The sequence below is a fragment of the Lates calcarifer genome, linkage group LG16_LG22 (genome assembly GCF_001640805.2).
Source record: "Lates calcarifer isolate ASB-BC8 linkage group LG16_LG22, TLL_Latcal_v3, whole genome shotgun sequence".
NCBI classification, from domain to species: domain Eukaryota; kingdom Metazoa; phylum Chordata; class Actinopteri; family Centropomidae; genus Lates; species Lates calcarifer.
This window is the reverse complement of record NC_066848.1, coordinates 15,018,004-15,030,412: the sequence shown is the minus strand read 5'-3', so window position 1 is coordinate 15,030,412 and position 12,409 is coordinate 15,018,004. Positions and strand designations below refer to the sequence as shown.

General features: G+C 41.0%; 1 protein-coding gene across 2 annotated transcripts; it reads left to right on the top strand.

Moving 5' to 3' along the window:
• Positions 1-175: 175 nt before the first annotated feature.
• On the top strand, positions 176-12,343 carry LOC108896262 (monocarboxylate transporter 12-B). Of its 2 annotated transcripts, XM_018695296.2 has the most exons (9): positions 176-365; positions 3,608-3,979; positions 6,058-6,161; positions 6,639-6,782; positions 7,634-7,729; positions 7,977-8,133; positions 8,746-9,498; positions 9,588-9,847; positions 10,494-12,343. In XM_018695296.2, the coding sequence occupies exons 2-9, from the start codon at positions 3,846-3,848 to the stop codon at positions 10,679-10,681; spliced, it is 1,836 nt and encodes a 611-aa protein (XP_018550812.1). In that variant the 5' UTR covers positions 176-365; positions 3,608-3,845; the 3' UTR covers positions 10,682-12,343. The 2 variants fall into 2 exon arrangements, with proteins under 2 accessions (XP_018550812.1, XP_018550813.1); XM_018695297.2 differs by lacking the exon at positions 7,634-7,729 and having other exon boundaries at positions 177-365.
• Positions 12,344-12,409: the final 66 nt, after the last annotated feature.

Below are 12,409 nucleotides of genomic sequence, written 5' to 3'. Positions count from 1 at the left end.
TTGGCTCTCTTGTACCAGGTTGCGCAGGGATATATAACTCACTGTTATAGGATCGGCTACAGCAATAAAAAAAAAAAAAAGAAGAAACCACCATAGTAAAGTAATAACTATTGAGACACACGATGTTTCAGAGGAAATATTTCCACCTCCCCCTCCTTCCCCTCCCCCCTCTCCTCATATCCTCAGTTTGCGGGCTCTGTTGAGCTGCAGAGCACCGTCGGGGTGTTTGCAGAACAGGCAACTGCACGAAAACGTCTTTGTTGAATTTTTATATTTTTTTAAATCGCTTGTTTGTGTTTGTGTCTGAAGAACACTTGAGCCATGAAGCGGTGATACAGAGGAGCAGAGCCCGACTGGAGGTTGATGTAAGTCAACACACACACTTTCACTTCTTTCTGTGTGTGTTTTTATCTTGTTTGTCTAGCACTGATTGTGCTGTTCTCTGCCTCTCTCCCCCCGTGTCTCTCCAGATTAAGTCTGTCTCTGCCTTCTTGTCTTTTTCAGGTTTTTTGTTTTGTTTTTCTAGTAATGTATTCATTTATTATTTATGTATAAATCGGTGCTATTTTTTTGATTTTAGAAAACATCCTCATGCAACAAAACACATGTTAAGAAACACGTGTTGAATTATAAAACTTAATGGTTAAAATATAAAAAGAAAATGTGCTTGCAGATGGCATTCACTGTAAATTGATTGTAAGTTTTAGATTGTAAATATAGTGCAATATGTACAGTACCAATTTTCCAGCCTGATGATGAACCTGGTAATAATTACTGTAGGCTAACAAAAAGAGTTGATTGTTCTCCCCTTTTTTTTCTCCTAAATTAAGCAGTGTGAGCAAGGGAGTAATGATGAGCATGTTATTGAGTGAAACTACAACTTATAGTGACTATATCTCTAGAGCAATGTTTTTCAGAACCTACAGTACACTACAGCTCTAAAAAGACTCATTAATCCAAGAGCCATACCCCTTTCTGTTTGAAAACTCCAGTGCTGTAGGCTAGCCTTGGTGAGACCTCTGTCATCACGTTTGGGAGTGTATCCTGTGTTTTATGTTCTCCTATAACCCCATCCATCTAAGGTTTGAGAGTAATTATCTTAACCATCAGTTTCGGTGTCATATTACAACTCGTAATACCATGATTGCAGAATGTCTGTTTTCCTAAACTTTTTCTGTAAGTGCATTTATGTAACTACTCATAGAAACTGGTAGGTATATTATGGGTAGCTGGTTCATGCAACAAACACACTCTAAATTCTGGGTTGTATTATACAGTGTTACCACGTTAGTCCTTAACTGTTCTTAGCTGCTTGAACTGGAGTTGTCTGCAGCAACCCAGCTTCCAGTCAATCTCTGTAAACTGGCTGTTTTCAAGACTTAGTGCCAGTTTACTTTGTAGCAGGAAATTCTCTGTTGGTGACGTACACAGGCTGTCAATCAACATGCACAAGTTTACACCTACACACACACACACACACATATGCAAACTTTACAACCTTGTAGTTTAAGATAACCTTTCAGTGCAGCAGATGACAAAGCAAAAACGCCTGCACAGAAACCTTTGGACAGGTGCATGAGAGCAGAGACAGAAATGACTGTTGTTCATATTCCTTTTTATTTCTTTTTATGTTTCAAATACATTTGTCTGTGTTTATTTTATTGTGTCATTTCCTCATCAAAAGTTAGCTGTCTCATAATTGAGGTCTCTGCCCTTTCCAACCTTCTTATCAGCACACACATGCACGCATACTGTACATGGCTTGTTTGCCCAGATTCTACAAACTTGTGCTTGTTTGAGTTGCAGCTCAAATCAGACCAAGTAGCTGAAAACAGTTCAGCTGGTGTGAAGACCTGAGCCTTTCAAATGGAAACACATGCTGGTTTACTGCTTCACCGCTTCTTATTTGCACCAACAAGTGTTTTGAGGCACATTAAAAGGATGAACAAAAAAGGTGGAGCTTAGCCTCAGGGCGTGATTATCAAACACAGACAACCAGGATCTAACAGTTCACAACCACTGAAAAATTAAACCACAGATACACTGAGCCCCTCCAGGGAAAATGTAGCTGCCCCTAAACTCTGAACTGTGATCTGCTGTGCAGCAGTCAAGATTATCACTGCATTGTTGTGCTTGAAGGTGAGGCACATGAGGAAATTGTTGCAGACATTTTATTTTAACTGAACAAGCCGTGCAGTGAAACCAGATTCCAGATTCCTAAGAACCAACAATATAAAGGACCTAAGCATAGACCTGTTAAAACCTGCAAGTCCTGTTAAACATGTCCTGTAAAACAGAAAGGTATTACTGTGGCAATGCATGTGCAAAAAAACATGATAAAGTCTTCCCAAAAAGCTGAAACTTCAAGAGATTTTAATGCTCTAATGACATACTTCTGTGTGGCTTTGGATCACATAGGGAACTTCTCTCTTACTTGGTGAGATCTACCTTGACTGTAGTAATTGTTTGGCAATCAGAGCAGTGAAAAAAGGTTTTTGTTGTTTTTGAGATGGAAATAAGTGGCTCGGTTGGAAGGGTGTCAAACAAGCTGTCTGTGTTTAGTGACCATGCTGGCTATTGTTTGATGCCAGCAGGTAGTCTCTCTGTGCAGTACAAGGATTTAAACACCCCCACACCAACTAACAAGAAATCTTTTCTTTACTCTACTGACAGCAGTTTTGACTGTGTTTTCAGCCTGATGTTATTCATCATCACACATGACCCGTGTTGCTCTCAGCTCAGACACAAATGAAGAAAAACAGAAGCAGAGATATGAGCACTCTCACTGTTGCTTGCAGTAAATTATCCTCCTCTATCTTTGCTACACTCTTTGAGTGTAGCAAGAGTGAGTCTACACTAAGCCGGATGAATCTGAGTTTGTGTCTTGAAATCAAGATTTCTATCTACATCAGTGTTGGTCACACTGATCTGAGCCTAAACAAGAGGAAACTGACTGAATTTCTTCTTCCTCCTCCTCTTTGAACTACAACAACAAACAGCCTAAGCTGCACTTTGTGCTAAAAAGCAAATGTTAGCATGCTGCCATGCTAAACTAAGACAATTACCAAGGTAAACATTATACCTGCAAAACATCAACATATTAGCATTGGCATTAGTAGCATATTAGCATGCTAACTAAAATCACCACTTTTTTCAGCGCAGCCTTGCAAAACTGCTAGCATGGCTGTACCTACTTTATCAGGCTTTATTTCTATTCAGAAAAACGTTGACAAGATCATGACTTTGTGTGTTTATACCTGTTTTACTGTTGCTAACGGTAGCACAGCCTCTTAGTGTAGGCTACATGTTAATATCACATGCAATTGGCAGATATTTGAAAATATGTGCACAATAACAAATTTGTTTGTAGATTTACTCGTGCAGCTTATAGCAGAAAAGCTATAGCTGCTGTTAATAGTCTGATGTAGAGGAAGAAATACGTTTCATCTAAAGTTGGATGTGTTTTGTGCTTTGAAATCAACAAAAACATATAAACAATGGAATCTTATGCAGTGTACAGATAAATCTAAAGTGGATGAATGGACAGGAAATGAGCTGAGCTGATATTCATGGTGGTTAAACTTCTGTGGTTTCTGTGTTTTCTCAGACACTGATGAAGAGGAGGAGGAATAAGGAACAAACCAGGAAAGGAGGAAAGGAGTCCTTGAAGGCATCTGAAGATCATTATGCAAGGGACTGGTTTTGACAGAGCCACGACTGGCCAATGAAAACGTGCTGTACATTTAGAAACCAAAGTCGAACACTGAGGAGTAGAGTTAGTTGTGAACCCCAGCATCCCTTGTGTGGAATACTGATGCCAATCTTCCTTGTGATTGGCCGGAGCGATGGATGTCACCAAGGAGAAGTTCAAAGGAGGCAGAAGGACGTCTGGGGTCACAACCCCACCGGAAGGCGGCTGGGGTTGGATGATTGTTGCCGGCTGTTTCCTCGCCACAATCTGCATCCGAGCAGTGACCAGGTGATTGTGTGTGTGTGTGTGTGTGTCTGTGTGTGTATAGTACTTCAAAGCTTTTATGTCTGAACCATAAAGGTGAGTAGGAGGGCAGGGAAGCCCAGGGAATCATGGATACCATAATATCCACCTTACATCACAGATCCATCACGTCTTTATCTCACTAGACATTTGATAAAAAATGACCTCAGTTCATTAAGAATGTTTGGTTTTATGGATCTAGATGTTTTATGGATCTCTGCACAAAGAGATTTTTAGCGTCTGGATTAGCAGTACTGTACAGCATACAGTTGTGACATGTAGCTGTTCTCAACAGGACCTCATGCTCTCAGCTTTGGTCATTAACACCTCCATGTTATTACTTGGCAAGACTCCATTCCCTCTCAACTCAAACTTTTAAGCTGCTAACCTATGTCAGCAGCCACGTTGTCTTTTTTCCACTGAGACTTTGAAATCCTGCTGACATGTTTCCATGTTTGCACAGCCAACACATTGCCTCCACAACCCAGCCAATAGCTGACATTGATTTACATTAAATGTTCACTCTAGCTTTGGAAAGTTATTTTCACATTGAAAAAAATGAATAGGATATATTCTATGTAGATGAGGTGTTAAAATATGCTTTTTGGGTCAAACGTAAAAACGGCAAGTAGTAGTAGTAGTGCAGGGAAAAAATTCTCACCCGTAACTGTGAAGAAACAACGGTTCAAGTCCCACGGGCAGTTCCTCCAACTTGAGCACAGCTGGCCATTTTTGCTGGTAGGAAGTTGGTGAGGTGTCATGTTCTCAACGCTGCTCTAGCGACTTATTTCAGATGGTTAGGGTGCCAGGACAGTGCGATTAAGGGGGATAGTGTGAATTTCCTGTGTTGTCAATTGCAGTTTACGAGAGTGCTGCCACTGATGGACTTCTCCTTTTTAAAATTACAAACATTCACTGATATGACTCAGTGAGAGCTTCCAGTGTGTATGATCATGCAGAAGAAAAAGCCACTTAGCCCGTTACACATTACGAACCCTCATAAATCTAATGAACCCTCATAAGTCCGTATTTTGTAATGGTTAACACAATCTTTGATCAATAAAGGAATAAAATTATGAACTTGTGAAATTGCAGAACAGATCACACCACCATTTGTTGAACCTCTCAGCTTCTAGTTTCACTTTCTTGCTGGCCTTTGCTACCATTAGCATCCAACTTGCTTAAGAGGGAGAATTAACATTCCTGGCACTTATTCAATGTGAGTACCTGTGTTTGTGTGTGTGTGTGTGTGTGTGGTGTGTGTGTGGTGTGTGTCTGTGGAAAGAGAGGGAGAGAAGGGACAAGAGGTTTGCATGTAAAAGTGATGATATAAAAAGAAAAAAGATTGCTGTATTCATTTCAGTCTGGGGTTGTCAGAGATGGGTTGCAGGCATTTTCACAACTCTGCCCATGATCAATTGCCATGAGACCAACGAGTGCTCTCTGACGCAACATAATGGACAATGAGAGTAATAAAAAATGGGTCAGGGAGTACAGAGCCTTCAGACTATGTGAATGACAGCCATAAACTGATAAACACCTCACTCAACTCTAGTTTATTAACTCTGACATGGATTTGACACCCAAGTTGACCTAAGTCATCGAATAATTGTTGCATCAGAAGAGGGCTGAAAATCATACCATGACAGTAAAAAGTGATTTGATTATGGACTGCTCTGATGTCAGACACTTGTTCATCCTAACCTGCAGGCACACTGTCAAGTCAGACAGGCTCACTGAACGTCTTTCATCTGTTGTTTTATATCAGCTGGCACTTTCTCTGCTCTGTAATGACGTCCTTGATGTAATAAGTGTGTCACAGGCAATACCAGGTGTGAACAGGTCAGTGCAGCCTTTAAAGTGGTGCCGTCCTGGATTTTCTTGTCATTTTGCCATATTGCTCTGACTGTTTTTGTCCCAAACAAACTGCAGAATGTACCATGTGTTCTGTGCTTCCAGATGAGGACAGCACCTCAAATAAGACACTTACTGTATATAGCAGACCATAATGTTAAAATACACTAACCCCCACCCCCGTCCCCCACCCCCCGTCTCCAATCCAGATGTGTCTCCATGTTCTTTGTGGAGTTCCAGCTGCACTTTGAGAAGGATTACTCCACCACCGCCTGGATCCACAGTCTGATCGACTCCACCACCATGCTCTGTGGTAAGACCATCAGTACCAGTATGTGAAGGCAGATCAGTTAGAGCAGGTTTGGCAAGGCAAAATTTGCATGTGTTCACTTGAAGGCCTGGTTTTCTGTTTGATGCAGATTCAGTGATTTCTTAACACACACTTATCTTGTCATGAACTATAGCATGAATGAAAAAAATCAGACAGGGGTATTCTGTGTTCTGTCTTTCACTTTTCATATTTTGACAGAGATTCTGATGCAGACCGATAAAAATCTTGTTATAGAAAGAAAACCTGAAATCTACACTGATAGTTACAGATTTTAAACATGTATATCTGGACAAAAACATTAAGAGTACAGGTGCATTACCATTATTATTTTTACCAGGGGTTAAAAAAACAGCTCTGTTATACCCTACATTTGTATGAAATGAATTGAAAACATAAACAGGAAACTGCTCAACCACCAGTCAGTGAAGTAAGAGTATTCCACGCCAAATGTGTTTCCAGCTCCTCTGGGTGGTTTCCTTGGGAGCCGTCTCTCCTGCAGAGCAACTGTGATTCTGGGAGGTCTGCTGTCTGCTGCTGGTCTGGTCCTCAGCTCCTTCGCTTCAAGTCTGGAATATCTCTACATTTCCCTGGGCCTCCTCACAGGTGTGCTAACACATCACCTCCAGTCATACCTGGGCACCTAATCAGTATCTACCCTTGTGCACTCCATTAGCCCTCCATAATGATGTATACATATGTGTATATATATCCATCCTCCACAGCACAAATCTAAAACAGCATGAGGGCAGAAAAAGATCAGGTTGTCTCTTGACCAGTGAGAATCATGCATCACATCTGATCAGTGCTACAGTCAGAGGCACTAATGAGGAAAATAAATGACCTAACGTCTCCACTGATTTAAACACGATTTAAACAAGGATTGCTGTTCATTTTTATGGCTACAGATTGCCACTGGCTATACCCACCATTTTATAGTTAATGTTAAGTTTTCCTTTCCTCCTACACAAATTTAAAAGTCAACAAAAAGCAGTGGTGGTGTCAGCCGTCTTGCTCTGTGCTGGGTTATCTCAGTAGCAACAGAGACCTTATAAGGACTTTGGTAGCCCCCTGTTGGAGCATAAGTACTTTTTCCATTTATTTAAGAATATCTCAAAATCTTTTGTATTTTATCATCTGTTGGGGCAAAGTCAAGTTACTTTAGTTCAACCTTTGTGTGTTTATCTGTCTACAGCACTCACACTATCACTGGAAATCATCATATTATGAGTATTGAATGAATGAATATTTTTTGTGTCAAATTGAAACTTCCCTACAGGACTCAACAAGCCTTAATTGATTTTGGGGGAGAAGCACTTCAACTGTAATTTAATGCACTATAGTAGAGTGTTTCAGGGTGTCCTATCCATTTGACAACCAAACAACTTTCACGTTCAGATTTGGCAACATTTGGCAGGTTTTGCCAAACTCCAAACCCCTTTATCCGTCCTCTACAGGTCTTGGCTTTGCTCTCAGCTTCACACCAGCCGTAGCGATGGTTGGGAGGTACTTCAATGAGAGGAAAGCTCTGGCCTATGGCATCGCCCTGTCTGGTAGTGACATCTTTGCTCACCTGTTGCTTTCCTCTCTTGTCATTTATAACTTACATTCCCATTTCCTCTCTTCTACTCCTTCATTGTCCATTTCACTTTTCTTCTTTTCTTACACGATTCTTTAGCTGTTTTCCTCTGCCACTGCTTTTTCTCCTGTCTGCTTGTAAGTTCCTCTTCCTTCTTCTCTTCTCTTCTACTCTTCTTGTCTCATTTCATCCCATCAAATCCAGTTTCACCTCATCTTCAGGTAGTGGCATCGGGACCTTCATCCTGGCTCCTGTGGTCCAGCTGCTTATAGAGCAGTACTCTTGGAGAGGAGCTCTGCTCATCTTGGGAGGATTTGTTTCCAATTTGTGTGTTTGTGGCGCTCTGATGAAGCCACTGGAACCAAGAGGAGGTGAAAGGTAAGTCCTCAGCTCAGTTTGTTTTCAGGTACAAGAAAATGATAATTACAAGAGAAAGCACTAGCAGGAGGATTCATGCACTTATTGCCTAATATCTAATTATTTACTGAAATAATTTGATTTGATTTTGGAAATTAACCCCTTAGTTAAATAAGAAGATTGATACCACAACGTACAGTGTGTATGACTAATCATTATGAAGGTGGAGCCTGCAACTCATTAGCTTAGCTTAGTTTAGCATAAAGACTGGAAAGAGAGGGAAGCAGCCAACCTTTCTTTATCTAGATCTCAAAAATACACTATCAGCACCTCTTAGGCTCAGTGATTAACATTATATATCTTGTCTGATTAAACTGTACACATTTGTGGATCAGTGAGAGAGTTTCCAGGCTACCACCAAAGACTACAGGAAGTCTGGTCAAGAAATAGTCAGGCCCATAACCTCCTGTACAACCACAACTTATTGTCTTCACATTGTAGTTAAAACAAATGAGATATAACTTATCAATTAGTGACCTTGAGTCAAATCTTGAACTTCTATTTGAAAGGCAAAAATATACCTGATTAAATTTCTGGATCTCAGTGTATTTTCTCCTTTTCTGGTCTTTCCAGCTCACAGATATGGGAGAACAACATGACTAACATGGAGCAAGATTGCATGACAACAATGCTGGATTCCAAAGACACAGAACAAGTACCTGCTGATTGCAGCCAAGTGGAGCCAAAGCAGCTGGAATTAAACAACTTAAAAGATACTCAAGGGCTACTCATAGCCAACGGAGCGCTCAGAAACATTGGACTTGAAAATGACAAATTAGGTCGGGGGAAAATAGCACTGCTGACAGGCCGGACAGATATGAAGATAGCTGAATGTATTTTATTTAGTAACAAACTAACAGGGACAATACAAGGGGAGATCAAATGTTCAGATTCTGCGTTAGCAAATGGCAGCACGATTGAGGACATGAAATTGGTGGAAAGCATGAACTTGAACAAGCCAGCTGACATGGATGCTAAGATAAAAGACTCAGGACTCAGTGAAGCCAAACCAACAGATGCCTGTCTTTTAGATAAAACCGTCAGCACTCCTCTAAGACCAATAGTAAACACAAAAACTTTGTCCAGAGGTCACTGTTTTTGCCTCGAGTCCAGGGAGGAGTTTGGATTTCTTTTAATACCCAACTTCTTGATTCTGTCTGTGTCCTTCCTGTTTTTGGCCTATGGCTGCAGCGCTCCAATAGTTTACCTGGTTCCTTATGCCCTCAGTGTGGGGGTGGAGCACCAGCACGCTGCCTTCCTCATGTCCATATTTGGAGTCAGTGGCATTGTGGGGAACATCACGTTTGGATGGATCACGGACAGAAAGTAAGTAGGAGCTGGATGTATGTTTTGAATATGTGTGTGTGATAAATATCTATTTAAAGCCCAACATTGATACATTTGCTCCCCTCCAGGTGTCTGAAGAAGTATCGCATGCTGAGCTACATGGTGGCGATTGGCATGGAGGGCCTCTGCTGTATGTTCATCCCGCTGCTTCACTCCTTCTCCCTCCTGGTCCCATTTTCTGTCCTCTACGGGTACTTTGATGGAGCGTATGTAGCGCTTATCCCAGTGGTGACCTCTGACATTGTGGGCCCCAGCTATCTCACACACAGTCTGGGTGTGGTATACTTTCTGCATGCCATTCCCTACCTGGTCAGTCCACCGATAGGAGGTAAGTTTCATCAGTTTATTACAACTGCTGCTGTTTTTGTGGGTGTTGCGCCCAGCCTAGGGGAAACCTGAGCCTAGCATGAAAAGTGACCTCCCCTTTCCCCACACCCAAGGACGACCAGTGCCAAAACCGGTTACAGGCCAACCTGGCGTACTTATCTCCTAACCTACCTAACATAAATAGGGGAAAATAGGTTTACTACAAATAAGGCTTCTCACCCTACTGTTACCTGGACTGCTTTTAGACAATTATATAGTCTATTTACAACCTCATCACACTTCCATCAGTTGACGGACAACAAGGCGCGGTCCTGCTGGGTGTCAGGAAAAAGTGAAGCGCATCTATCTTCCACAGACTCAATGGACATGGTCCCTTGAGCTGGCCCCACCTACAACTCATATAACAGATGAAAAGCACCCCCCTCAGGCAGGGAGGGAAAACATCAAAAACAGAAAGAAATCAATAATACACATGATGACCCAGGGTCATAACAGTGGGTGTCCTGCAAATTGTGCATCTAACAATTATTTTTAGCATTAATGAATCTGCTGACTATTTTCAGAGATTAGTTGAATAATTGTTTTGTCTATAAATTGCCAGAAAACAGCGTCCATTTTTTCCACACTTCCTGTTTCTCTGTCTCCAGGTTGGTTAGTAGACAGGACAGGCAACTACGCAGCAACCTTCCTCCTCAGTGGTGCTTCCTACATGTGCAGCTCTGTGGTTTTAACAACCACCTTGTTAGCCAGACACTGCCGGAGGTCTGAGTCTAACTCGGCTGCACATTTAAGTCCCAGTCGCACTGCTGCTGCAGTTCAGCAGGACATCATATGACATGCAACAATGCTGTTTCTCCATCTGCACTGATGTGCACCATCACCACTGCTGGGCTGTGGATTTACAAAGATTACAGTAGGGGTGCTATTTTGATGTGTCATTATCTGTCGCTGATGTGTGTGTGTGAAGAACCAGGGCTGAAGAACCTGTGCTTTTTTTTCTTTTTCTTTTTTAAGAAACTACTTCTATGTTGTGGCTTTGAGACACAGATCATGTTAGAATCACATGTTATTTTTTTCTCTTTGTTATTTAATGTGGATATTATGTTTCATGGAACCAAAGAGCTCCCTGATTCATTCAAGCCAAAGTTTGCAAGCAGGTTTCCATTAACATTCACAGTCTTCAGTGAGCTTTCCATTAATATGGAGCTGTACTAACTGCTCACACCAATTTAATGCAGGTTCTAAAGTGTTGCTGTTATTATTTAAACTATTAATTAAAAAGATATTTTTTCTAAACCTGTTTTTTATTTTCCAAAGTCTTGCCAACTGATTATGTTGAACATTTCATCAGTGCATGTTTGGTCTCAAAGTATCATCAGAATCATGACACTCCTGTTCTAATTGCCCTTTTTTTAAACATTGCTCATATAATGTGATCTGTGTTCGTCTTGCTGGATCGTCAGTTTCCTGTTATGATTGTGTCATATTAGAAGAAGCAGAAGAATGGCATCATTTGCATGTATCATTAACATTTAAATAAAATGTTAACATTTTATTGTCAGTGGCAAAACACTGCACACGCACATTCTGTCACTTGGAAATAGTAGCGAGATGAAAGGCTGCTGACGAACTAAAATGGAAGTTAGTGACAGAAAGAGAAATAAATACCTCACATTGCCCCACCTGTAGTTGTAACAATATGAAACCATCTTTTGGCCTGCACCCCTCCAGGGAGTGTGCCAGTGGAGCTGGTCTCAAGTGACAGATATTTGGAGAAAGTGATATTCATACAGTGATTTGTAATGTAATTTTAGATTTTAATGAACATCTTGCTTGTGATATGCCTTATATCTCTGTACATCCATGTTATTATGAACAGTAACACATATCAAAACATATCAGACATGTCTGGGGATCGGGACAGCACATGCCACGGCTCTCAGACCGACACATATCATGTAAGCTCGCGTTCTTGAAGTTTCAAAAATGACAAATGACAACCTGCAACTTTAACGCACAACAGTATCTGTACAGTATTATTTACAAATTTTTTGTGCAATATCTGAACTTATCACAACCTGCATTGCTTTGTCATACATCTCCAGAATTTTTGGATAATAAACCATTTGTGCTTGTGATGTAGGGAGTTCACAGGGAGGAGAAGAGCCTCCTCAGTGACTTCTGTCTGCAGCATGATTAGACGATTCCTGGGAAATAATAGTGCCAGTGACTTAAGACAAGTTATGAGTCTTCGATTTGAAATAGCATGTGAGCCTCTCCTCCACGCTGTTCCATCACTCACAGTTACCATTAACCGCTTTGAAAATCCCATTTAAAAAAATCACTACACCATGAACGTCTGTGATGGTTGTGCTTTGTGTGCTGGTCAAATCATGACTTGTGCAAATAAAATGTATCCACGCAATACACTTCCATATCATTTTGCTGTGTAGTTAATGTGACAGTTTTGTTAAATAAAGACAATTATTCTCAGTCATTCTGTGTGGGTGTGTTAATAGTGTACTTACCATTTAGCCAATAAGAAGACAGCGTTTCGATTGCG

Coding starts and splice junctions, on each gene's coding strand:
- LOC108896262 (XM_018695296.2), top strand. CDS start 3,846: ATGGATGTCACCAAGGAGAAGTTCAAAGGAGGCAGAAGGACGTCTGGG. Junction 8,134..8,745: donor GAACCAAGAGGAGGTGAAAG/GTAAGTCCTCAG, acceptor TGGTCTTTCCAG/CTCACAGATATGGGAGAACA. Junction 9,848..10,493: donor GGTCAGTCCACCGATAGGAG/GTAAGTTTCATC, acceptor CTCTGTCTCCAG/GTTGGTTAGTAGACAGGACA.